The 27,917-nt window shown below is 45.5% G+C and overlaps 1 protein-coding gene across 6 annotated transcripts in view; it reads left to right on the top strand.

Annotated features, from left to right (window-relative positions):
* Positions 1-27,395, top strand: part of LOC128928231 (NBPF family member NBPF4-like) — a 38,742-nt gene extending 11,347 nt beyond the window's left edge. The window contains exons 7-17 of one of the 6 annotated variants that reach the window (XM_054236595.2): positions 4,136-4,351; positions 5,428-5,544; positions 6,369-6,566; positions 8,919-9,021; positions 10,281-10,399; positions 11,825-11,891; positions 12,456-12,628; positions 17,251-17,373; positions 19,475-19,672; positions 20,719-21,222; positions 24,472-27,395. In XM_054236595.2, the coding sequence (XP_054092570.2) occupies positions 4,136-4,351; positions 5,428-5,544; positions 6,369-6,566; positions 8,919-9,021; positions 10,281-10,399; positions 11,825-11,891; positions 12,456-12,628; positions 17,251-17,373; positions 19,475-19,672; positions 20,719-21,222; positions 24,472-24,482 (1,829 nt within the window). In that variant the 3' untranslated portion in view covers positions 24,483-27,395. Of the gene's footprint in view, positions 1-4,135; positions 4,352-5,427; positions 5,545-6,368; positions 6,567-8,918; positions 9,022-10,280; positions 10,400-11,824; positions 11,892-12,455; positions 13,441-17,250; positions 17,374-19,474; positions 19,673-20,718; positions 21,223-21,323; positions 22,489-24,471 lie in introns of those variants that run through there. The other 5 variants (XM_054236591.2, XM_054236592.2, XM_054236594.2 and 2 more) reach the window with 5 other exon arrangements.
* The last annotated feature ends 522 nt before the right edge of the window (positions 27,396-27,917 follow it).

Here is a 27,917-nt window from a genome sequence, read left to right as displayed (position 1 = left end):
GTTAGGAACTGGGCCACACAGCAGGAGGTCAGCGGTGGGAGAGCATGACCGCCTGAATTTCGCCTCCTGCCAGATCAGCAGTGGCATTCAATTCTCACAGGACTCGAACCCTATTGTGAATTGCACATGTGAGCGATCTAGGTTCTGCACCCCTCATGGGAATTTAATGCATGATGATCTGTCACTGTCTCCCAGTGACTGTCACCCCCACGTGGGACCATCTAGTTTCAGGAAAACAAGCTTAGGGCTTGCACTGATTTGGTGAGTTGTATATTTCATTAGATATTATAATGTAATAATCATAGAAAAACAGTGCACAAATAATGTAATGTGCATGAATCATCCGGAAAGCTTCCCCCTTACCCTGGACCCAGAAAAATTGTCTTCCATGAAACCGGATGCTGGTGCCTAAAAGGTTGGGGACTGCGGCTCTACCTGCTGGGAGGTGACCTCCCTCCACTGACGCAGTCTAGTGTCCCTTCCTTTATGCAGGCCGAGGCTTGCATTATCTGCAGAGCTCCAGTGGCTTTTTCCATGTGTGGGCTTGTTGTTTGAATCGTGATTTGGTCTCAGTGCTATATTCTCATGAAAACCATTGAGAATGAGTGTCCCTCACGGGGTACTGGCGTAACTGATGAGCAAAGCGGAGTGGTTTCTATCCTCACGATGTCCAGAAAACCCTTCTGCTGAGCAAGTACCCTTTGGTGTAGCAGCTTCACAGGATATGTAGAGACAAATTTGATTTTCATTTCTTCTTGCTCATTGTATTTTTTTTAACTTCCATTCTGGGAGTTTCATGTGCATTGTTGGGAGTTTCAAGCATCAACCTATTTTCTAGTAAGAGCAGGTAACTCTGTGATGTACCCCAGTATATCCTATTATGTTGTAATAAAATTAGCAACAGTGCGAGGCTCGGTGGCTCATGCCTGTAATTCCAGCACTTTTGGAGGCTGAGGCAGGTAGATTGCTTGAGTTGAGGAGTTTGAGGCCAGTGGGGCAACACTACAAAAACATGTCCCTATGAAAAATTTGCAAGGCTTGGTGGCACGCACCTTTTGTCACAGCTACATGGAAGGCTGTGGTGTAAGAATCACCTGAGCCTGGGAAATTGAGGCTGCAACGCGTCATCATTGCACCACTGCACTCCAGTCTGAGCAACAAAGTGAGACCTGTGTCACACACACACTCACCCTTACACACACACATAAACACACACAAATACACCCAGCCACACACACATACTAACACACACACACACATGCATACACACACACACAAACACACACAGACAGAAACAAACTAGCAATGAAAATGTTGGCCTCTATTCTCTTTCAGTCAGTGAGTGCCTTTCCCAGAAAAGCACCTGGACCATCCCCTTTCTTGTTTTGCATTTCTCCCTGAGTTTGAAAAAGCAAATACTTTTCAGTGATCACAGTGATTCATAAAACAAATAAAATACTCTTTGACCTTGCGTATGCTGTATGCCCAGCCCCTTGCCAAACAAGCTCTGAACTGCTATAAACATTCAGAGCTGAAGGAATGCTCCCAAGGGGGCAATGGCATCTTCATATTAGACCTGAGGTCGCTGAGGCTCAGAAAGTTTTCTTCACTTGCCCAGGATGGCACGACTAGTCATGGTGAGAACATGTTTTTTTGTCTGCCTGACTTCATGGCTCAGTCTCTGTCATTTCTCTGTGGGAGTCCTGTCAGGGACTGAGCCAAGATGGGTACTCACCCTTTTTCCTTTGCAGAAATTATTCTCCAATAAAGTCAAGGTGAAACAGAATAAGTTGCTGGTCTAGGATAAAGAAGTCCTGTAGTCCCTGGCACAGATTTCTCAAGAAGGATTACCTCTGTGCACTCTGTCCATCAGCAGAATCAGTGGCTCCTCCAGTCCCTCCAGGGGGACCTACAGCTCCAGCAGGCTCTCCCTTGGAAAAGCACTCAGGGAATAAATGATCCTAGTCTCTCCCCACCTCCCCATCCCCAGGGTTTCAACTCTCAACTTGGCCATGTTTAGGTCCCTGTAAAGCTGTGGAGCTGCATCTCATAAACACCCCAGCCAGGATGGGTCTCCTACAAGAAGGATGGGAAATGCTCTGAAATGTGTCTTAGAAGTGAGATGCTTGTGACATGGCCGGCCCTGCCATCAGGAACATGGGCCAGGAGAGGGCACATTCATCCATGCAGATGGGCCAAGATGAATGAACACGCCCTTCAGATTACACAAGGATGCTTCCTGTGTGTGGTTTCTTGACAATAATGTGTGAATAGTGTGCACAGTGCACAGCTCTGACCTCAGCAGCGGTGTCAGCATGGATCTGCTCTGCATATGTTTTCCCTGCAGAGAAAGACTTGGTAGATTTAGGGAGAATACAACCTAAATTATCTCTTTATCTTTCCTTGATGGCTTCTTCCAACCTGCCCCATTAACAGTACGGCAGTACTTCAGAAGTTTGAGAAAACATTTTCTTTTTTCTTCTGAAAATGCAAAGAATATTCAAAGTACAATTTAATAAGACTCAGTAGTCTAGAAAAGAGGGATAAAGTGAGATGAGAAAATTAAGTAGTGACAATTAAAGACATTCCCAGAGCTTGATTCTAAACAGCAAGTGCAGAGAATCAGAAAAGGAGCGCTGTGTTTGCCCAGTCTCCATCAGCCAGATTTGTTGTTTCAGGATGTTTCTCTCATTTGCCCAATATGAGCTATCTTAAAATGTGAGAGTGTCCTAAGTGGCTGATGGTCAATGATGAATAAAGTGTGCTCTCAGGAAGATGAAAGAGAACAGACACAAGGAAAGCTTTGAGCCACTAGGGAGGTGAAACCCAGTCTAGAGAAGGGCTTCTAAACAGAAACCACAGAGCTGGATGGCACCTGGCGCAGGGTGGAACCACAGAGGGGCCAGCATGACCTCAGGAAGAGTCTGTTTGAGCATGTGGTCGAAGGTGATGCTGGGTAGGATCGTGGGGCAGAAGTGAGAAGGAGCACAGAGGCAGGATGAGAAGGACAGTCACGCAGGGGGCAGTGGAGAGAAAGTGTTCAGGTGCAGAGTGGGAACATGGTGAGAACAGAACTTTGGGGAGATAAAACTGCTGAGACAATTGCTAGAGTGGACACGCCAGGGTCAGAGAAAGCAGAGAGGGAGGCTGTATGAAACCAGGCATCACTGATGAGACTCTGATACACTGTGCTCTCAGCAAGACAAAAGAGAATAGACACAAGGAGCACAGTTTTAAGAAAATTTAGGAAGTCTTGTAGTGAATGAGAATGAGGAGAGGGGAAGAGAGAAAGGAGCCCTAGCAACATGGATCTGGCCCTGCACCCTGTCCCTGTCCTGAGCCCAACCTAAACAGGCATGAAGTCATCGGAAGTCTTTCCTTAGTCCACTCTGAGAATGTGCATTCCTCTCCCTGTGGAAATAGAAATAGTTTGCTTAGGATGTATGCCTGAACCCCACTGGAGAGTGGGTAATGTGAGGACTGTGCCCTGTGTTCCCTTCCTACATTACCACCCATGCAGATGTATAGCTCTTGTGGTCCCTGAATTTCTGCACAGGGACTGGTCCCTCCATTACATTTCCTACGGCTGCTGACACCCATTATTATGTGGCACTAGGATGGAGATGTGTGAGCCGGGGGTTAAATCATTACAGGCAATGAGAAGTTCAAAATGTCTCAGAACCCTGAAAAGTTAGCCTCACTTAGTGTTTGGTCTTTCTCATGGTTCTCTCTCAAAGCCTCCTGGCACTAACTCTTGCCCTGTTCTTACACACCTGTGTTGTGGAGAACAGTTCTTCCTCTCCTATGCTCTGGGGGCTCTCTAGAACTTTCCCTGTAGGCAGAGGAAAGAGATTGATAATGACAGACTAATCGTCATGACCTTTATAGCCAATCCAAAGTTCTCTTGGCTAAAGGAGGGGTTTTTCACTTCAGGGACACTCTAGCCTGGCACCTGCCATGTCAGTGTCTCCAGGCACAGAAAGGAAAGACAACATTGCCTCCATTTACATGATGTCTGTCTGTGTGGCCTGGGTCACTGGGTGGCTCTACTGAGAGGTGGGAACAGCAGGGATGGGTGTTCCCTTAACAGAGGGAAAACTGAGATTGTTCCTACTGAAGCCCCTTCTCCTTTCAGCTTCCACCCAGGCCACCTGTCACCAAGGGACTCGGAGTGGAGACTTGAGCTCCCACCTATCAAAGGTGCAGGCTTCACAGACACAGCTGGATTTAAGCACCATGGTGCCGAGTTTTCTACGAATAGAGCTGGATCAAGTGTTCCACGGTGGGAATGGCCCAGGCAGTCAGGGCCTTTCCTCCACCACCTGCAACTTCACAGTCAATGTTGATTCTGGTAACCAATGTTCCTTTCAAAGTAGGGAAGGAAAGGGGATAGGAAAGTCCATTCCAGGTGTTGGTGGTCATGGTGCTGTGGTTGGAGGAGAGAATGGAACCTCTCTGTGCTCCCTCAGGGTCAAGTTAAATGCACAGTACTCCAACCCAGTAAGGTGAGCAGGAGCCTGGGGCTTAGGACAAAATCTGCTCTCAGGTCCCGGGTTTGCCTCCTTCTGGTTGTTCACTCTGGCCAAGGATTTTGTCTTTTTGCTATGCAAATCTCTGTTTCCTCATCTGAGCTACCTAAAATATAATATCTACTTGTAATCATCGCTGAGAGTATTAATTATCATAATTTCCAAAGGGCCTGATTCAATAACAATTACTCAATAGACCTATAAATACATGTTATCTAATCTATTTGTCTTTCTGCCAAGTTTACATTTAGAAAGTGACTTCACAGACTCTGTGTTCTCTGAGGTAGAGCAGTTGTGAAGCTCTCTGTTCTCTAGAGTCTCCTCTTCCTTTCTTTTCTCACATACACTCCTCTGTCAGTTTTCTTCCTCTCCTTCCTCATCCCCCATAGGGCCAATTCTCCACTGTCAGGCACTTTCAGTGACAACCTATGAGGCACATTCAGGAACAGTGTAAATCCTGGACTAACATGTCAGTGTCATGACACGTCCAGCTCCTCTTTCTCCTTGTTCTGCTCTTTTTGAACACAAAGGGCAATTTTCACATATAAAGTGTTCACATCTGTCTCTTTTATGAAAATCCATTTAATTGGTCATCTCCACTCATGTCCTCGGCCATGTCCTCAGTTTCCTTCTCACAGGGATCCACTTCCACTCAAATTTCCTTAATGCTCTGGATCCTGTTCATTCTCACTCTTTGTCCCAGTCAATTTCTCATCCTGGGGCCCTCAGCTGAGGAATATGGGGACCCCTGTCCTCAGGAGGAGGGAGGGTCACATGAGATAATGAGCACAATTTGATTCCATGGAGAGGACACCTGGAAGGCACTGAGCAGGTGTCAGGGGTGTGCAGTCCCTTACATGTGACGTGGAACTAATTTAAACTGATTTCTTCCCACCAGATTCTCCTTTGCTTCATTATGGATTTCTACATCCACAGTCAAGACGGAACTCACTGGATCAGACCCAGGCTGTCTTCCCCACATTTTCTGGAGTCCAGAGCCAGAACCAGGCTCCCAGTAAGAGCAAAGAGTGAATGCCCTGCCTCATTCATAGTTTCCTTGGTCATTTCTCTCTGATGCCTAACGGGTCATTTGTTTCTTTGCACACCTTGTCTTTCTCATTCTTCTCATGTTTCTATTATTTTTTCAATTTCAATGAAGGAGAATATTAATTATATTGTTACATTAAATATCTCCCAAATCTCTATATATTATTTTTTAATTAGATTAATATCTACAGATATATGCATTTACACCATTTGCTGTGTATATTATGTACATTTGGTGTGTATGCTACGTAGTATGTATATTTATGTGCAATAGATCATATAATGATGCACGTTTTGTAAATTCTTCAGGTTTAGTCTTCCCCGGTTCTTTTCCCATCAGCTGCTGTAAGGTCTGTCTGGTCTCACCTCTGTGTCCCATGGGCTGCCACCCTGCCAGGCCCTTCCACCCCCCTGTCCTGTTTGGACTCAGCTCTGATTTAACTTTCACTCTTATAATCTCTTCCCTCCCCAAAGCACAGCCTACATACAGTGTGATTCCCTTGCTTTGGCCATATCTACCCTGAAGCTACTTGTGTTTCTTAGTCTCTAGTTTCTTGAATATGTTTGTGAATCGGGAGTGCCCTTGCCTCCTGGCACACTTGTCATTACTGAGTAATGTAAGAAAAATCAACAAAAAAGAAAGTATTAAAGTCACTCTGTTGGCTTCCTTTCCCCCTTTGGACTTTCCTGTCCAAGGCCCCATTCGTGATTTGATGTCCTTTGGGTGGAAGAGAAAGTCACAGTAAGATCATAAATGCTACTGGATGCCATGGGCTGTTGTTTCATTTTCAGAGCCGGTTTTAGCCCCCTCCATTGTGATGAAGATCCCTCCACAGATGGAAGATGATCCACTCGAAGGCTCATCAAACACCCAATGGCATCAAGTGCCTGGCAACATTGATGCCTCCAGTGTTCCGAAACCCAAGAACATCAAAAGAAAACTCCGTTTCAGCAAATGGCTCCATTGGCCTTTACGCTCAGGGTGCAGAGGTAATCACTTCTATGGCTCTGAGCTGCACTCACTTCTTATTTCTCTCTGTCTATGATGACAGCTCATTCTCTCGCTGCTTTTTCTCTTCCATTTGTTCTCCCCAGGGGCTGCTGTAACCTCTGTCTGGTCTAACCCCAGTGTCCCATGGGCTCCCATCCTGCCAGGCTCTTTCTGTCCTCATCTCCTCATTGCTCTCTGAACCCTGCTCTATTCCTTCTTCTGCTGTCTTGAGGGTCCCTCTGGTGGCCACAGGAGAGCGAGGCCACGTTGTCCACATCCAAGTACACAGTTTAAGCTGTGGAACACAGGGTTCCTTGCCTGGAATTGCACACTCTCTTCAGAAATTACCTTTTCTCCCTGTATCCCCAACTTTATTATTGCTTTCTGCAGGGAGCGTGGCTTTAATACATCATTTACACATGGTTTTTCTTTTGAGTTGGCTTTGGAGGAAGCCAGCTAAGTCCACCCTTACTTGTCTCTTGTTCCTCTGAATGAGAAGTGTTAAAGCTGAGCACAGAGAGCCCCACTTAGATAACTGAACTTGAATCTGGGTCAAAAATGGGAGTTCCCTGCCGGACTGGAGCCAGGTTTGCCTTCATCCCCAGATGTGCAGCCTTGTGACAATATTGATGGAATTGCCAGGGACTCAGCATTCTCACCACATGGACTCATTTATGCTGACATTAACTGAATGACATTTATGACATGCAAAAGTACATGCAGAGGACAGGACTTCAAATCTGCATACATCATGAGATATATCATTCTAACCTCTCTCCATTTTATTCTCATTTCCATTTCTACATGTCCAGTTAAGGGTCTATAATGCAACTCAGATGAATCTTGAGGCCAGGGTATATGAGAGAGTGTTTTCTGAATTAACTTTGAGTAAAGTGACTCCAGGACCTGCTTTATGCTACACAAGATGACAGACAAGCATCTGTCTACAGGACAGTCTTTGCTCTGGTTCAGCTTAACTGATAACAGAGAGATTTCACTGAAGTTGTCAGAGAGAAGACTGAAATCCATGAAACCACAGGAAACAAAGCCGATCATGAGATAAACAGGGAAAGGAAAGAAAATGATGGGAAATTGGGTTGTTCCATTTTGTATCTCTAAATCCCGCTGCCATGTAGTAAACACCTGGTGAGATTTCAGTTTAGATGCATGCCTTGAACTCACACCTTGAGATTCTCACTGACATGATCTGGGGTGTGGTTTGGGTGTCTGTAGTTTTAAAATGCTCCCATGTGATTCTGATATGTGGCTGAAGATGAGGAAGACAACTGGTCTACGACCTCAGGTTGCCAACATGAAAGTGTTCTATATGTGTGGCTACTCCAAAGAAAAGTCTGAGCATTCATCAGCATTTGATAGGATCTCTATTCCCCTCTCAATAGTACTGTTCACATAGCAGAGAGGAAACCAACAAAATTAAGAGATTAGACCTTTAGCCTTTGCTCCCAATGGTGAGTGTGGCATCTATACGTGAGGGCATCAAGAGCAGGGAGAACTCTGGTGAGAGGAATGTTCTGCATCCTGGGGCACAGGCTCTTACTCTAGAAAGGAAGAATGACAACCCATTAGACATTGTGGAGGTCAGTGTAGCGTGTGGAGTAGGGATCCTGGGCCGGACTTCTGGGCTCCATCTAAGTTGCTGAGCTTTTCGGTGCCTCAGTTTCCTCATCTGTTCTTTGGGTACTATAATAATACCTACCTCTGTAAATTGCTGCAATGAATTACAGGACCTGTTTCTTCTCAATGTTCTAGAACAATACTTGGCACAGAGTAAACACTATTTGTTCTTTATTCTGCTATTTATAACTTAATTCAAACTTCATTAGTATTTGGTCATATTTCTTTTATGACTTCAGGGTCTAATGCCTCATATTTTATGCAATTATATTCAGATATGATTTTTCAAATCTTTGACAAATTTGTGCTTGAAATTCCCAGTTCCAGGGAATCTGTGAGTCCCACAGTCCTAAGGGCATTCCTGTCCAGAATATCAGTACTTCATGCCCCCATAGAGTGTTTTACAGAAGAGGCTGCAAGGTTGGGAACATGGCCCAAAACTAAGAGTCAGACCTTGGGGGCTGTGAATTCTGACTCTGTCTCATTCCAGGTGTTACTTGATGTGCCACTGAGTTTCTTTTTCCCCATCTCTAAGTTGGAGAGTATCCGATGCCAGCAAGTTGGGAGGTTGATCATTAAAAATGAGGAAATCCCTCACTGGAGCCTGATAGTGCAGATGCTTTTGTCCTTGGGAGGGACACTGCCACCTGCCATGTAGGCAGTGACCACAGCAGCCTGTCCCTTCCACTGAGGCAGGCCTTACTGTCTTTTCTTAGAATGTGATAACTATAAAGAAAGATTAAAAACTCTGCAACTAGATATCATCAATTACACGGAGGCATTACTTGAAGAGGAGCTCATGAGAACAGAGGAGCTCAGGTGAGCAGATGCTGTGGAGACAGGCGGGGGGCAAAGGTGTGGATCTCTGAAGTGCAGCACTTCAGCTGGGAGAACCAGCAGCCAAGCTGGGCCAGGACCAGGACAGACATTTACGTGGCAGGCACATTTCACAGCAGCACTCATAAAACAGAACAGTCATCTTAGCACGTTACCAGCTGCAGTTGTTTCCTTGAGCTTTGATTACACTCTTTATAACAACAAAATGTTGAGTCAAAATTTGCATATCCAAAATTAATTAAAAGAAAGTGAACCACCCAGCAGTGTTTAGTACACTCTATCCCATGTACTCTTAGAGTCACCTCCTGGCTGACCGCAGCAACTCTTCATTCAATCAATCAATACTGCCTTCTTGACCTGCCATTCTTTTCTTCTTTGATTTTTACAATTCACCCCATCTGCACCAGGCCACACTTCTGTGCATGGCTCTGTTTCCAGTCACTGCCTGATGCACTATGGGAGTTTTCACATAGAAATGTCCTTGGCTAAAGTGAGAAGCTGAAAGGACATCCTTTTGAAACCGATTTGGGAAGACTGACTTTTGTTTACAGAAGACAAAAATGAATGGAACATCATACAGGATCTCACAGGAGCTCTCTCTGATACAGAGGAAGCCTCCAAGGTTCAAGCAATTCTCCTGTCTCGGCCTCCCGAGTAGCTGGGACTACAGGTGTGCAACACCATGCCTGGCTAAATTTTGTATTTTTGGTAGAGACAGGGTTTCACCATGTTGGCCAGGCTGGGTTTAAACACCTGATCTCAGGTTTTGCCCACCTCAGAATCTCAAAGTGCTCAGATCACCGGTATGAGCTACCATGCCCTGCTTTAAAAAATAAATGCATATTTATTTATTATTATATTGTATATACATAATATGGCAGCCGTGCTCTGTTGCAGAGAGAGGAGGATTGCCTGTTCCCTCTTAAACGGAACCTCCCCATTTGCTTTCTGGGACCACAACCTTATGGCTCCTGTGAAAACCAGTTGGAATTTCCTATGGTTCAATCCCTTGTGGTTTAATCTTTGTCATCTCAAAATATATAGATATAGATGTAGATATGCTATAGACACACACACACGCACACACACATTCCTCTGGACCACAGGCATTTCCCCAAACAGGTTGTGACGTTCTGCTTGGGGGCTCCTTGAGGACATTCTCACCTAAACCTCTGTTGTAGTATTAGAACTGATCACCCATCCCTTTCCGTTATTAAACATTCTCTGCTATGTCCCCAAAGGGAATATAAAGCCCTGACTCAATCTCAGGCAGAGCAGCTGGCAAAGTTACAAGAAGAAATAGATGCCACCAAGTTACGGAATGAGCGATTGAAGGCCCACGTCACTTCTGATGACCCCGGTAAGTCTCAGCGTCAGAACCTCCAAGAGCAGCTGGCTAAGGGGCTCAGGCTGACAGAGCATTATGTCAGGCTCAGCCCAGGTAAGGTGGGCACAGGCCCTGATGACACACAACCCCAGGCTTATGAAAGTCCCCAGACCACCACACCGCCACAGTGACAATTTTATTTCTTTACACTAAAAATTCATAGCCATGACATGACCAGGACATCCTGGGCAGAAAGAGATGGGAAACCCATGAAGTTGGAGGTCACAGGATAGCAAATGTCTCCTCATTTCTTGCTGGAACATGGTCTTTCAGGCAAGAGGCAGCATCTGTCCAGTTTTAAAGGACAGGAAGGAGGCTGTGACAGGAGGCAGCCTGTTAGAGTCGAAAGAGCCCTGGACTAAGAATGAGGGTTCCAGGCTCTATCTTCAGCAGTGTCTTTAGCAACTGTGGGTAACTGATTAAATCATCCTTCCTGAGTTCCTGTCTCTAAATCTGTAAAGGCAGACAAATTGTCTCTTGCATTCAAATGTGGGAACACTTACAACGATATTTCATGATGAGATAAAGCCCCTTGCTGTGTGCTTTGGAGAAGGCACTTGATGTGGGGGCATTTGGTGGTAGGAAGCCATCTCCATGCACTCCACATGGAGAGTGTGTTCCTGGATAAGACAGCAGAAGCCTCTTGGAGGGCCCACGAAGTCCCCGATGCATGGAGTATAGTGGGACAAGTTAGTTTGTTCTGTCATAAGAGAAAGATACAGGTGGCCGGGTGCGGTGGCTCAAGCCTGTAGTCCCAGCACTTTGGGAGGCCGAGGCTGGTGGATCACGAGGTCAAGTTATCGAGACCATCCTGGTCAACATGGTGAAACCCCGTCTCTACTCAAAATACAAAAAATTAGCTGGGCATGGTGGCGCGGGCCTATAATCCCAGCTACTCAGGAGGCTGATGCAGGAACCCAGGAGGTGGAGGTTGAACCTAGGAGGTGGAGGTTGCGATGAGCCGAGATCGCCACATTGCACTCCAGCCTGGGCAACAAGAGCCAGAGCAAAACTCCATCTCGGGGAAAACAAGAAAATAGAAAGATAGAGGTTTCAATGTAAGCTGTAACAGGATACAGAGCCTGTGCCTGGGTGTCAGAAGTGAGGCAGGATTGGGGAGACAGCTGCTGAAGCTTGGAGAGAGGCTGGGCAAGCCTGTGGTAATATAAAGAGCAAGATGTCTTTTCACTATTTGGCCACATCTTAATGGTGACCCTCCAGATCAGAAACATGTGGCCTCATGGATCGGGAAAACCTGTCAGGTTAAAAATAAAACATGACAGTGCTCAGTACAATGCAGACCCATAGATGCATGTTCTTGTCTCAGTACACATAGGGCTGACTGTGATTCAGTGGGTAAAGTGGGAAATATCTGAATAGATGCTTCTGTAATTCCAGAAAATGATAAACATCAAGATCAAACAGATGAGGAGGGCAAGAAAGCAGAGAAATCAGCTGCCCCCAGGTAACACTGAATAATCAGGAGCGGGTAATGGGTGGTGAAATCTGGAAAAGGTCTCAGAAAGAACCTAAGTTAGGCAAAAGGTCAGGTGAACAGACTAAACTCAGGGATTTCCGATCTCACCTGTTGTCTGCCTCTTTGGCATTTCCATGGTTGCAAGTATTTGCTAGCAGGAAAGTGAATGAAAACAATTCATATCATGCTCACAGTTTTGAGAACAAGCGAGGTTGAGGATACAGGAACTCTTTCTGTGAAGATGCAAGAACCTGCATTCATTTGGCCTCTGATGCTAATTTCAACAAAATGTGTGTAAGTGCTGAATGCACTGTGTCCTTGCAGTCTCCCACAGGGATCCCTCCAGCTCTTCCTCCCCAGCTCATTGTCTGCCCAGTGCACTGAGCACCTGCCTCTCTGTCTCCTGCTCCACACAGGGAAGGATGGTTGTGTCTCTCTGAGAGAACCGTACTTGGCTTCCTCTGGCCTCTCCTGTGGTCCTCCCTATAGAATCATCTGGGTGCAGTTGTATGGGTCCTGTCCAGTGTTTATCTTCTGTCTTCTTCACCCCAGGCTGAGCCAGGAGCTACTGGAGGCAAAGGAGCAGGAAGACTCAGAAGACTCCCTGGATGACTTTTACTGGGCTCTTCCAGTTCAGGGTGACCTGTCTGATTACCACCAGCCTTATAGCAGTGCCTCATCCTCACTGGAGAATCAGCTTATGTGCCCTGCTGTGGATGTAGCCTGTGAGTACTGCAGCCTGAAGGTCCCAAAACCCCATGGTCCTCCCAGGCAGCCTCTGTATGTTATGTTTCTGCAACTTGTGTCACTGAGTCAGATCATCAATGCAGGCAGGCCCCGTAAACTGAGCCTGCCTCAGTTTTGAATCTGACTCTTGGCTCCATTTTTAATCACAGACATCCAGTGGGAGGAACTTCCTCTTTTCCTGTCCCAAGTGACTCCTCGGTCACCTGGTTTCTTCTCACAAGAACAGGCTGTGGGCATGAAAACAGGAAAGAGGTCAGGACTCATAGCAAGTTTTTGGCCACAGTAGCCCATCTGGATATATTTGCATAAAAACCTTCTTCTGTAAGATAGGGCATCTGTCTTTTCTCAAATGATGTTGCTAACTGCATGCCTTGAACAGTGCCCTTATCTCTTCTCTGGCCATCCACACATCCAGGCAGTTTTGCACCATTATTTCAGAGCCCATTGTAGAATTCCTGTGTCTGATAAGGATTCTCTACTCTAGAGATCTCCAGCTCGAGGGCCATGGACAGTTGTGGGGCCATGACCTGTTAGGAACTGGGCCACACAGCAGGAGGTCAGCGGTGGGAGAGCATGACCGCCTGAATTTCGCCTCCTGCCAGATCAGCAGTGGCATTCAATTCTCACAGGACTCGAACCCTATTGTGAATTGCACATGTGAGCGATCTAGGTTCTGCACCCCTCATGGGAATTTAATGCATGATGATCTGTCACTGTCTCCCAGTGACTGTCACCCCCACGTGGGACCATCTAGTTTCAGGAAAACAAGCTTAGGGCTTGCACTGATTTGGTGAGTTGTATAATTATTTCATTAGATATTATAATGTAATAATCATAGAAAAACAGTGCACAAATAATGTAATGTGCATGAATCATCCGGAAAGCTTCCCCCTTTCCCTGGACCCAGAAAAATTGTCTTCCATGAAAGCGGATGCTGGTGCCTAAAAGGTTGGGGACTGCGGCTCTACCTGCTGGGAGGTGACCTCCCTCCACTGACGCAGTCCAGTGTCCCTTCCTTTACTCAGGCCCAGGCTTGCATGCTCTGCAGAGCTCCAGTGGCTTTTTCCATGTGTGGGCTTGTTGTTTGAATCGTGATTTGGTCTCAGTGCTATATTCTCATGAAAACCATTGAGAATGAGTGTCCCTCATGGGGTACTGGCGTAACTGATGAGCAAAGTGGAGTGGTTTCTATCCTCATGATGTCCAGGAAACCCTTCCGCTGAGCAAGTGCCCCTTGGTGTAGCAGCTTCACAGGATATGTAGAGAAAAATTTGATTTTCATTTCTTCTTGCTCATTGTATTTTTTTTAACTTCCATTCTGGGAGTTTCATGTGCATTGTTGGGAGTTTCAAGCATCAACCTATTATTTTCTAGTAAGAGCAGGTAACTCTGTGATGTACCCCAGTATATCTGATTACGTTGTAATAAAATTAGCAACAGTGCCAGGTGCGGTGGCTCATGCCTGTAATTCCAGCACTTTTGGAGGCTGAGGAGGGTAGATTGCTTGAGCTGAGGAGTTTGAGACCAGTGTGGGCAACACTACAAAAACATGTCTTGATGAAAAATTAGCAAGGCATGATGACACACACCTGTGCTTCCAACTTTATGGGAAGCTGTGGTGGAAGAATCACCTGAGCCTGGGAAATTGAGGCTGCAGTACGTCATTATTGCACCACTGCACTCCAGCCTGAGCAACAAGGTGAGATCTGTGTCACGCACACACACACATTCACACACACACACACACTGAGAGAGAGAGAGAGAGAGAGAGAGAGGAGAGAGAGAGAGAGAGGAGAGAGAGAAACTAGCAACAAAAATGTTCGTCTCTATTCTGTTTCAGTCATTGAGTGCCTTTCCTAGCAGGACCATACCTTTTCCGGTTTTGCATTTCTCCCTGAGTTTGAAAAAGCAAATAATTTTCTGTGATCACAGTGATTCATTAAACAAATAAAATACTCTTTGACCTTTCATATGCATATGCCCTGCCCCTTGCCAAACAAGCTCTGTCCTGCTATAAACATTCAGAGCTGAAGAAATGCTCCCAAGGGGGCAGTGGCATCTCCATGGTAGAGCTGAGGATGCTGAGGCTCAGAAAGTTTCTTTCACTTGCCCTGGATGGCACGACTAGTCATGGTGAGAGCATGGTCTTTTTGTCTGCCTGATTTCATCTCCCAGGGACTGAGGTATGATGGGTGCTCACCCTTTTTTCTTTGTAGAAATTATTTTCCAATAAAGTCAGGCTGAAACAGAATAAGTTGCTGGTCTAGGATAAAGAAGTCCTGTAGTCCCTGGCACAGATTTCTCAAGGATTACCTCTGTGCACTCTGTCTGTCAGCAGAATCAGTGGCTCCTCCAGTCTTTCCAGGAGGACCTACAGCTCCAGCAGGCTCTCCCTTGGAAAAGCACTCAGGGAGTAAATGGTCCTAGTCTCTCCCCACCTCCCCATCCCAAGGGTTTCAACTCTCAACTTGGCCATGTTTAGGTTTCTATAAAACTGTAGAGCTGCATCTCTTGAACACCCCAGCCTGGATGGGTCTTGTACAAGAAGGGAAATGCTCTGAAACGGGACTTAGAAGTGAGATGCCTGTGATGTGGCCGGCCCTGCCATCTGGAACATGGGCCAGGAGAGGGCACATTCATCCATGCAGATGGGCCAAGATGAACGAACGCGTCCTTCAGATTACACAAGGATGCTTCCTGTGTGTGGCTTCTCGACAATAATGTGTGAATAGTGTGCACAGTGCACAGCTCTGACCCCAGCAGTGGTGTCAGCATGGTTCGGCTCTGCCCATGCTCTCCCTGCAGAGAAAGACTTGGTAGATTTAGGGAGAATACAACCTAAATTATCTCTGGATCTTTCCTTGATGGCTTCTCCCAACCTGCCCCATGAACAGTACTGCAGTACTTCAGAAGTTTGAGAAAACGTTTTCTTTTTTCTTCTGAAAATGCAAAGAATATTCAAAGTACAAGTTTAATAAGACTCAGTAGTCTAGAAAAGAGGGATAAAGTGAGATGAGAAAATTAAGTAGTGACAATTAAAGACATTCCCAGAGCTTGATTCTAAACAGCAAGTGCAGAGAATCAGAAAAGGAGCACTGTGTTTGCCCAGTCTCCATCAGCCAGATTTGTTGTTTCAGGATGTTTCTCTCATTTGCCCAATATGAGCTATCTTAAAATGTGAGAGTGTCCTAAGTGGCTGATGGTCAATGATGAATAAAGTGTGCTCTCAGGAAGATGAAAGAGAACAGACACAAGGAAAGCTTTGAGCCACTAGGGAGGTGAAACCCAGTCTAGAGAAGGGCTTCTAAACAGAAACCACAGAGCTGGATGGCACCTGGCGCAGGGTGGAACCACAGAGGGGCCAGCATGACCTCAGGAAGAGTCTGTTTGAGCACGTGGTCGAAGGTGATGCTGGGTAGGATCGTGGGGCAGAAGTGAGAAGGAGCACAGAGGCAGGATGAGAAGGACAGTCACGCAGGGGGCAGTGGAGAGGAAGTGTTCAGGTGCAGAGTGGGAACATGGTGAGAACAGAACTTTGGGGAGATAAAACTGCTGAGACAATTGCTAGAGTGGACACGGCAAGGTCAGAGAAAGGAGAGAGGGAGGCTGTATGAAACCAGGCATCACTGATGAGACTCTGATACACTGTGCTCTCAGCAAGACAAAAGAGAATAGACACAAGGAGCACAGTTTTAAGAAAATTTAGGAAGTCTTGTAGTGAATGAGAATGAGGAGAGGGGAAGAGAGAAAGGAGCCCTAGCAATGTGGATCTGGCCCTGCACCCTGTCCCTGTCCTGAGCCAGAACTGCACAGGAATGAGGTCATTGGAAGTCTTTCCTTAGTCCACTCTGAGAATGTGCATTCCTCTCCCTGTGGAAATAGAAATAGTTTGTTTAGGATGTATGCCCGAACCCCACTGGAGAGTGGGTAATGTGAGGACTGTGCCCTGTGTTCCCTTCCTACAGAACCACCCATGCAGATGTATAGCTCTTATGGTCCCTGAATTTCTGTGAAGAAACTCATCCCTCCACTACATTGCCTATGGCTGCTGACACCCATTATTATATGGCACTAGGATGAAGATGTGTGGGCAGGGGGTTAAATCATTACAGGCAATGAGAAATTCAAAATGTCTCAGAACCCCGAAAAGTTAGCCTCACTTAGTGTTTGGTCTTTCTCATGGTTCTCTCTCAAAGCCTCCTGGCACTAGCGCTTGCCCTGTTCTTACACACCTGTGTTGTGGAGAACAGTTCTTCCTCTCCTATGTTCTGAGGGCTCTCTAGAACTTTCCCTGTAGGCAGAGGAAAGAGATTGATAATGACAGACTAATCGTCATGACCTTTATAGCCAATCCAAAGTTCTCTTGGCTGAAGGAGGGGTTTTTCACTTCAGGGACACTCTAGCCTGGCACTTGCCATGACAGTGTCCCCAGGTACAGACAGGAAAGGTGACATCACCTGCATTTACATGATGTCTCTCTGTGTGGCTTGGGCCACTAGGTGGCTTACCAAGAAACAGGGACAGCAGAGATGCATGTTCTGGGGGTGCTTAACAAAGGGAAATCTGAGATTGTTCCTACTGAAGCTTCTTCTCCTTTCAGCTTCCACCCAGGCCACCTGTCCCCAAGGGACTTGGAGTGGAGACTTGAGCCCCCGCCTGTCAAAGGTGCAGGCTTCACAGACACAGCTGGATCCAAGCACCCTGGTGCCAAGTTGTCCACAAGGTGAGCTAGATCAAGGTTTCCACTCTGGGAGTGGCTCAGCCAGGCGGGGCCTTTCCTCCACCACCTGCAGCTTTAGAGTCAATGCTTATTCTGGTAACCAATGTTTCTTCCAAGGTAGGGAAGGAAAGGGGATAGGAAGACCTAGCCCAGGTGTTGGTGTTCATGGTGCTATGGGTGGAGGAGAGAATGGAGCCTCTCTGTGCTCCCTCAGGGTCAAGTTAAATGCACAGTACTTTAACCCAGTAAGGTGAGCAGGAGCCTGGGGCTTAGGACAAAATCTGCTCTCAGGTCCCGGGTTTGCCTCCTTCTGGTTGTTCACTCTGGCCAAGGATTTTGTCTTTTTGCTATGCAAATCTCTGTTTCCTCATCTGAGCTACCTAAAATATAATATCTACTGGTAATCATCGCTGAGAGTATTAATTATCATAATTTCCAAAGGGCCTGATTCAATAACAATTACTCAACAGACCTATAAATACGTGTTATTTAATCTATTTGTCTTTCTGCCAAGTTTACATTTAGAAAGTAACTTCACAGACTCTGTCTTCTCTGAGGTAGAGCAGTTGTGAAGCTCTCTGTTCCCTAGAGTCCCCTCTTCCTTCCTTTCTCACATATACTCCTCTGTCAGTTTTCTTCTTCTCCTTCCCCATCCCCCATGAAGCCAATCCTCCACTGTCAGGCACTTTCAGTGACAACCTATGAGGCACATTCAGGAACAGTGTAAATCCTGGACTAACATGTCAGTGTCATGACACGTCCAGCTCCTCTTTCTCCTTGTTCTGCTTTTTGAACACAAAGGGCAATTTTCACATATAAAGTGTTCACATCTGTCTCTTATGAAAATCCATTTAGTTGGTCATCTCCACTCATGTCCTCGGCCATGTCCTCAGTTTCCTTCTCACAGGGATCCACTTCTGCTCAGATTTCCTTAGTGTCCTGTATCCTGTTCATTCTTACTCTTTGTCCCAGTCAATTTCTCATCCTAAGGCCCTCGGCTGAGGAATATGGGGACCCCTGTCCTCAGGAGGAGGAAGGGTCACATGAGATAATGAGCACCACTTGGGTCTGTAGAGAGGACACCCAGACGGCACTCAGTGGGTGTCAGGGATGTGCAGTCCCTTACCTGTGCTGTGTAACTAATTTAAACTGATTTCTTCCCACCACATTCTCCTTTGTTTCACTATGGATACTTACACCCCCAGCCAAGACACAACCCACTGGCTCAGACGCATGCTCTCTTGCCCACTTTCCCTGGAGTCCAAAGCCAGAACCAGGATCCCAGTAAGAGCAAAGAGTGAATGCCTGGTGCCTCATTCACGGTTTCCTTGGTCATTTCTCCCTGCTGTCTAACAGCTCATTTGTTTCTCTGCACACCTCTTCTTTCTCATTCTTCTCATGTTTCTATTATTTTTTAATTTCAGTGAAAAGAATATTAATTATACTGTTACATTAAATATCTCCCAAATCTCTATATATTATTTTTCATTAATTTAATGTCTACAGATATATGCATTTACACCTTTTGCTATGTATATTATGTATATTTGGTGTGTATGCTACATAGTGTGTATATATATGTGCAATAGATTATATAATGATGCATGTTTCGTAAATTCTCCAGGTTTCATCTTTCCTTGTTCTTTTCTCATCAGCTGCTGTAACCTCTGCCTGTCTCACCTCTGTGTCCCATGGGCTGCCACCCTGCCAGGCCCTTCCACCCCCCCTTCCTGTTTGGACTCAGCTCTGATTTAACTTTCACTCTTATAATCTCTTCCCTCCCCAAAGCACGGCCTACATACAGTGTGATTCCCTTGCTTTGGCCATATCTACCCTGAAGCTACTTCTGTTTCTTAATCTTTAGTTTCTTGAATATTTTCGTAAATCAAGAGTGCCCTTGCCTCCTGGCACACTTGTCATTACTGAGTAATGTAAGAAAAATCAACCAAAAAATATATTAAAGTTACTCTGTTGGCTTCCTTTCCCCCTTTGGACTTTCCTGTCGAAGGCCCCATTCGTGATTTGATGTCCTTTGGGTGGAAGAGAAAGTCACAGTAAGATCATAAATGCCACTGGATGCCATTGGCTGTTGTTTTATTTTCAGAGCTGGTTTTAGCCCCCTCCATTGCGATGAAGAACCCTCTGCAGATGGAAGATGATCCACTCGAAGGCTCATCAAACACCCAATGGCATCAAGTGCCTGGCAACATTGATGCCTCCAGTGTCCCAAAACCCAAGAACATCAAAAGAAAATTCCCTTTCAGCAAATGGATCCATTGGCCTTCACGCTCCGGGTGCAGAGGTAATCACTTCTATGGCTCTGAGCTGCACTCACTTCTTATTTCTCTCTCTCTATGGTGACAGCCCATTCTCCCACTGCTTTTTTTCTTCCATTTGTTCTCCCCAGGGGCTGCTGTAACCTCTGTCTGGTCTAACCCCAGTGTCCCATGGGCTTCCATCCTGCCAGGCTCTTTCTGTCCTCATCTCCTCATTGCTCTCTGAACCCTGCTCTATTCCTTCTTCTGCTGTCTTGAGGGTCCCTCTGGTGGCCACAGAAGAGCCAGGCCACCTTGTCCTCATCCAAGTACACAGTTAAGCTGTGGAACACAAGGTTCTTTGCTGGGAATTGCACACTCTCTTCAGAAATTATCTTTCCTCCCTGTATCCCCAACTTTATTGTTTCTTTCTGCAGGGAGCATGGCTTTAATACATCATTTACACATAGGTTTTTTCCCTTGAGTTGGCTTTGGAGGAACCTAGCTAAGTCCACCCTTACTCGTCTCTTGTTCCTCTGAATGAGAAGTGTTAAAGCTGAGCACAGAGAGCTTCACTTAGAAAACAAAACTTAAATCTTGGTCACAAGTGGGAATTCCCTACCAGACTAGAGCCAGGTTTACCTTCAGCCCCAGATGTGCAGCCTTGTGACAATGTAGATGGAATTGCCAGGGACTCAGTATTCTCACCTCAAGGACTCATTTGTGCTGACATTAACTGAATGACATTTATGACATTCAAAATACATGCAGAGGACAGGACTTCAAATCTGCATACATCATGAGATATATCATTCTAACCTCTCTCCATTTTATTCTCATTTCCATTTCTACATGTTGTAAAGGGTCTAAAATGCAACTCAGATGAATCTTGAGGCCAGGGTAGATGAGAGAGAACTTTCTCGGTTCGCTTTGAGGAAAGTGGCTCCAGGACCTTCATTACTGAGTAATGTCATAACTTTTTGTTGATAACAAGAAAGAAAATATTAATGTCACTCTGTTGGCTTTTCCTCCCCCTTTGGACTTTCTTGTCCAAGGCCACATTCCTGATTTCATGTCTTTTGGGTGGTTTTAGCCCCATCTGTTGGGATGAAGAATGCTCCACAGCTGGAAGATGATGCACTCGAAGGCTCAGCAGACACCACCCAAGGGCGTCAAGTCACTGGCAACATTCATGCGTCCAGTGTTTCAAAACCAAAGAACATTAAAAGAATACTCCCATTCACGCTGGGTGCGGTGGCTCACACCAGTAAGCCCAGCACTTTGGGAGGCCGAGGTGGGAAGATCACGAGGTCAAGGGACCAAGACCATCCTGGCCAACATGGTAAAACCCTGTCTCTACTAGAAAAAGCAAAAATTATCCCAGCGTTGTGGCGCTCGTCTGTAGTCCCAGCTAGCTGGGATGCTGAGACAGAAGAATCACTTAGAACACAGAAGGCAGAGGTTGCAGTGAGCCAAGATCATGCCACTGTCCTCCAGCCTGCGCGACAGAGTGAGACTCCGACTCAAGAAAAAAAGATAAAAAGAAAACTCACGTTCAGCAACTGGATCTGTTGGCCTTCATGCTCAGGGTGCAGAGGTAATCACATCTATGGCTTTTAGCTGCACTCACTTCTTCTTTCTCTCTATGGTGACAGCCCATTCTCCCACTGCTTTTTCTCTTCCATTTGTTCTCCCCAGCAGCTGCTGTAACCTCTGTCTGGTGTCCAGTGTCCCATGGGCTCCCATTCTGCCAGGCCCTTTCTGTCCCCATCTCCTCATTGCTCTTTGAACTCTGCTCTATTCCTTCTTATGCTGTCTTGATGGTCCCTCTCATGACCACGGGAATGCCGGGCCTACTTGTCCGCATTAAAGTACACAGTTTAAGCTGCAGAACACAGGGTTTCTTGCCTGGAATTGCACACTCTCTTCAGAAATTTACCTTTCCTTCCTGTATCCCCAACTCCATTGTTGCTTTCTGCAGGGAGCATGGCTTTAATACATCATTTACACATAGGTTTTCCTCTTGAGTTGGCTTTGGAGGAACCCAGCTAAGTCCACCCTTACTCGTCTCTTGTTCCTCTGAATGAGAAGTGTTAAAGCTGAGCACAGAGAGCCCCACTTAGAAAACTAAACTTGAATCTGGGTCACAAGTGGGAGTTCCCTACCGGACTGGAGCCAGGTTTGCCTTCAGCCCCAGATGTGCAGACTTGTGACAATGTAGATGGAATTGCCAGGGACTCAGTATTCTCACCACATGGACTCATTTGTGCTGACATTAACTGAATGACATTTATGACATTCAAAAGTACATGCAGAGGACAGGACTTCAAATCTGCATACATCATGAGAGATATCATTCTAACCTCTCTCCATTTTATTCTCATTTCCATTTCTACATGTCCAGTTAAAATCTAAAATGCAACTCAGATGAATCTTGAGGCCAGGGTATATGAGAGAGTGTTTTCTGAATTAACTCTGAGAAATTGATTCCAAAACCTGCCTTTATGCATACACGAGATGACAGGCAAGCATCTGTCTATAGGACAGTCTTTGCTTTGGTTCAGCCCAATTGATAAGAGAGATTTCACTGAAGTTGTCAGAGAGAAGACTGAAATCCATGGAACCACAGGGAGCAAAGCCAATCATGAGATAAATGGGGAAAGAAAAGAAAATGATGAGAAATTGGGTTGTTCCATTTTATATCTCTAAATCTAGCTGCCATGTAGTAAACATTTAATGAGATTTCAGTTAAGATGCATGCCTTGAACTCAAACCTTCAGATTCTCACTGACATGATCTGGGGTGTGGTTTGGGTGTCTATAGTTTTAAAATGCTCCCACATGATTCTGATATGTGCCTGAAGATGAGGAAGACAAATGGTCTTCGATGACCTCAGGTTGCCAACATGGAAGTGTTCCATATGTGTGGCTACTCCACAGAAAAGGCTGAGCATCCATCAGCATTTGATGGGATCTGTATTCCCCTCTCAATAGTACTGTTTATATAGAACAGAAAAAAAATCAGACAGGAAACCAACAAAATTAAGAGATTAGACCTTTAGCCTCTGCTTGAAGTATACTTGCTCAATTTTCAATACAAGACAAAGTGAGGAACAGTCATTACTTTGACGCCTAATGTAGGGAAATAATACCTCCCGTATTACATGTAGTGGAATTTAGTATTTTCTTTGGCAGTTTACAGTAAATCTTACAGGTGACGTTTAACCACACAGATTTTGTAGCCCACTGATTGGCTCAGCACTGCAGTGTGAACATTTTACTCTCAGTCTATTGTTTTTCTTTCTCAAAGCCCCCAAAGAGAACTTATTAGTCTCACGCTTCTGAAGAGAACAAATAACACATCAAGACTAAAATTCTGCAAGAGATTGCCTGTGAATGCTTCCTTATGCCCCTCTTAAAGCTGACGTTAAATATTAAAAAGGAACCTGTCAGCCTGGTGCAGTGGCTCACAGCTGTAATCCCAGCACTTTGGGAGGCTGAGGTGGGCGGATGATGAGGTCAAGAGATCGAGATCATCCTGGCAAACAAGGTGAAACCCCTTCCCTACTAAAAATACAATAATTAGCTGGGCCTGGTGGCACACACCTCTGGCCCCAGCTACTTGGGAGGCTGAGGTGGAAGAATTGCTGTAATCCAGGAGGTGGAGGTTGCAGTGAGCCAAGATTGTGCCACTGCACTCCAGCCCGGTGATAGAGCAAGAGTTTGTCTAAAAAAAAAAAAAAAAAAAAAAAACAGAAAGAAAGAAACCTTTCCCAAAATGTACTTGGGGAAAAGAGAAAGTGGGAGGAGAGAATGTAGTAAAACAAAAACTATTCCGTTTCACCTCGTACTTCAGAGTTTTGTTCATCTAGATAGTGAAAATATTCCTAGAAATGCCTTAACGTGTAACCAGGTATGGAATCAACTTCTGGGCATTAGGGAAAATAAGTAAGTCCATAGTTACACTCCCCACTTTCTGCTAATTTCATTTCGAGTGTATTTTTTCTTTCAAATTTTCTTTCTTTCCTGGTCCCCTTTGAAAGAATACTTATAGTTATGTTTGCTTTTTCTTCTTTTTATTTTTTTAACCAACCAAATAAACACCACAGACATCATAGTTCTTTGTAAAATCATATTCCTGTCCTAGCTAGGGTAACCCAACAGCTCATGACTGCCAAGACCTCCAGATTGGACCCTTTCCTCTCACTTGCTCCAATCTCTATTGAAAGGGCCTTAGTGCCTGGTTCTAGTTCCGGGTTGTCAATAGCAAGTCCTGTGGCCTTAGTTCAATCTTAGCCCTGTGGCATCACTACTATTCTGTTTTAAAAGGTGGAAGAGGACGTGGATGTCATCTGAGGTTCCCGCTGCTTTTTATATCCAGAGTGTTGCCCATGGCCCTTCTAATCCTCCCCAGAAGACTGGGACATGGAGTTGTAAGGGGGTGGGTTTCTCTGCTGAGGGTCCTCCTTCTGCAGTCCTCTGTGTCTGAGCATGCATGACTGATGCTGAGCACATCCTCACTGGGAGGAAAAGCCATCACTCTGCTCCAGACAGAGGGGATCAGGAGGAAATGGGCTGATGTTCCTGGCTGCTTGTTGGGCATAGCTGGGGTCCCTATATCCTGCACCCCAGGCTGACAGAAAGTTCATGGGAATTCAGGGGTGTTTTCTTCTCACTTATGGATGGTGCTTCCCCCTTCACAGTCCAATGCTCACCCTCAGCTCAAGCTGCCAGCAGGAGGTCTGTCTGCTGCTGGGATATGATCACTTAGCAGTCCCTCCAGACTCAGCCTTCAGGAGGACCTGACAAAAATGCTCATTTGATTATTTTTTCTCTCTCCCCTACAGGCACCCAATAGTGTCAGAAAGGATGTCAGAAAAAAAAGGGGGTCTCAAGCTTTTCCACTTGATGAAAAAACACTAAAATGGCAAAGCAAGTACAAGTCCAAACACAAGTCACTGCAGAAATCCTTCACTGAGGATTCAGTTTTAGACCACAGTGCCTGTTAAGGAAGATGGTGCTGTTAGGACCAACTCAGGATTACAGCTCCCAGTCAATCTGCAGAGGGTGAGTGGACACGGCATTTCCATATGGATCTTTATTGTCCACAGACTAAAAGATTTCCAGGTGTAAGAGCCCCACGAGCCATGTGGTAGTTTGGGCCGGCGCGGCTGTTTGAGCCGAGGCTGCAGCACAGCAACACTCCGTACAAAATATGCCCATGTGGTTGCCCTGCTAAACTGGCAATTGGAGATTTTGGAAAGCTGATTAGCACATTCATCTGATTAAATGAGACTTAAACAGAAAGCCAGCCCAGGAGATTCCCAGGCAGCAATGTAATTTGAGTAGGCGCAGTGGGTCGCTGCATGGGATATCACACGGACCCCGGCGTTCTTGCAGCAGGTGACTGGAACACGTGGGAGAGAGTCAACCGCTGAACTTAACAAAAAAAAAAGGGTTCTGAGGCAGGGAGCCAGGTGATCAGGCTCGGTGGGTCCCACCCCCACAAAAACAAACAAAACAGCAATTGGAAACTCTCCGGGTTGAGAGTTTCATGACAAGCACAGCAGAACCCAGGATGGTGCAGCTTGGAGCAGGAAGGGCATCTGTTATTACTGAGGCACTCAACCCCTACAGAGCTACACTGCCATTGCTGATGCAGCCTCCCATTGCTGAGGCAACCCACAATGGAAGAGAGAGTCCGCCATTACAGAGGCAAGCATATCCATATAAACAGGACTATAGGAAAGTACACACAGCAGCAGGGCGGAGCCCACAGCAACAGGGAAGAGCCCATGACAACAGGGCAAAGCCCACAGCAGCAGGGCAAAGCCCATGGTAACAAGGTGGAGCCCATGGCAACAGGGCAGAGCCCACAGCAGTTCAGCATAGCCACTGCAGGCAAGCAGTGATTAGACTGCCCCCTTGCTGGGGAGGACAGTGCAACAGATATTCATAAACGGATCCCTAACTCCCTGGGACAGAGTACCTGAGGAAAAAAAAAGGGGGCTTTATGAGTTCTGCTGCAGCAGACTTAAATGTTCCTGCCTAGCAGCCCTGAATAAACAACAAAGCTCACAGCTCAGCACTTGAGCTCCTATAAAGTACAGACAGTCTCCTCAAGCAGCTCCCTGACCCCCGTATATCCAAAGAGTCACCTCACAAAGGACTGATTGGACTGACATTTGGCGGGCATCATTCAGGGACAAAGATAGCAGAAGAAGAATCTGGAAGCAACCCTCACGGTTCTGCAGCTGCTACAGGAGTTCCCCAGGCAAGCAGGGCCTGGAGTGGACCTCAGCAGTCCTACAGCAGTGGGGCCAGACTGTTAGAAGATAAACTATGAAACAGAAATAGTTCATCATCAACAATCTGGATGTTCACTCAGAGACCCAATCAGAAAATCAGCAATCACTCAGACGACAGGTGGATAAATCCACAAACATGGGAAGAAATTAGTGCAAAAAAAAGGAAAACACCCAAAACCAGAACACCTCACCTCCTACAAAGGACCAAAACTCCTCACCAGCAAGGGAACAAAACTGGATGGAGAATGAATGTGATGAAATGACAGAATCAAACTTCAGAAGGTGGGTAATCAGAAACTTCCGTGAGCTAAAAGAACATGTTCTAAATCAATGCAAAGAAACTAAGAACCTTGAAAAAACATTTGAAAAAATATTTGAGGAAATGATAAGAATGGACAACATAGAGAGGAATACGAATGAATTGAAGGAGCTGAAAAACACAACATGAGAACTTCGTGAAGCATGCGCAAGTTTCAATAGCCGAATTGACCAAGCAGAAGAAAGGATATCAGAAGTCGAAGATCAATGCAATGAAATAAAATGAGAAGGCAAGATTAGAGAAAAAAAGCACAAAAAGGAAGGAACAAAGTCTCCAAGAAATGTGGGACTATGTGAAGAGACCTAATCTACGTTTGATAGGTGTACCTGAATGTGATGAAGAGAATGAATCCAAGCTGAAAAATACTCTTCAGGATATTATCCAGGAAAATTTCCCCAACCTAGCAAGGCAGGCCAGTATTCAAGTCCAGGAAATACAGAGAACACCACAAAGATATTCCGCAAGAAGAGCAACCCCAAGGCACACAATTATCAGATTTACCAGGGTTAAAGTGAAGGAGAAAGTGCTAAGGGCATCCAGAGAGAAAGGTCGGGTCACCCACAAAGGGAAGCCCATCAGACTCACAGCAGATCTCTCAGCAGAAACCCTACAAGCCAAAAGAGAGTGGAGGCCAATATTCAACATCGTTAAAGAAAAGAACTTTCAACCCAGAATTTCATATCCAGCCAAACTGAGCTTCATAAGTGAAGGAAAAATAAAATCCTTTGCAAACAAGCAAGTACTCAGAGATTTTGTCACCACCAGGCCTGCTTTACAAGAGCTCCTGAAAGAGGCACTAAACATAGAAAGGAACAACCAGTACCAGCCATTCCAAAAACATACCAAATGCTAAAGAGCATCAACAAAATGAAGAATCTGCATCAACTAACGGGGCAAAACAGCCAGCTAGCATCAAAATGGCAGTATCAAATTCACACATAACAATATTAATCTTAAATGTAAATGGGCTAAACACACCAATCGAAAGACACAGACTGGCAAATTGAATAAAAAGCCTAAACCCATCAGTGTGCTGTGTCCAGGAAACCCATCTCACAGGCAAGGATACACAAAGGCTCAAAATAAAAAGATGAAGGAAGATTTACCAAGCAAATGGAGAGAAAAAAAAAAAAAAAAAAAGCAGGAGTTGCAATTCTCATCTCTGATAAAATAGATTTTAAAGCAACAAAGATCAAAAGAGACAAAGAAGGACATTACATAATGGTAAAAGGATCGATACAACAAGAAGAGCTAATGATCCTAAATATATATGGACCCAATACAGGAGCACCCAGATATATAAGGCAAGTTCTTAATGACTTACAAAGAGACTTAGACTCCCACACAACAATAGTGGGAGACTTCAACACTCCACTGTCAATATTAGATCAACCAGACAGAAAATTAACAAGAATATTTAGGACTTGACTCAGACCTGGAACAAGCAAACCTGATAGAACTCTCCACCCTAAATCCACAGAATATACATTCTTCTCAGCACCACATCACATTTACTCTAAAACTGACCACATAACTGGAAGTAAAGCACTCCTCAGCAGATGCAAAACAACTGAAATCATAACAGTCTCTCAGATCATAGCGCAATCAAGTTAGAACTCAGAATTCAGAAACTAACTCAGAACCGCACAGCTTCATGGAAACTGAA

Source organism: Callithrix jacchus, chromosome 7, assembly GCF_049354715.1.
Source record: "Callithrix jacchus isolate 240 chromosome 7, calJac240_pri, whole genome shotgun sequence".
Taxonomy (NCBI): domain Eukaryota; kingdom Metazoa; phylum Chordata; class Mammalia; order Primates; family Cebidae; genus Callithrix; species Callithrix jacchus.
Note: the sequence above shows the minus strand (reverse complement) of the source record. Positions and strands in the feature narration are given on the sequence as shown.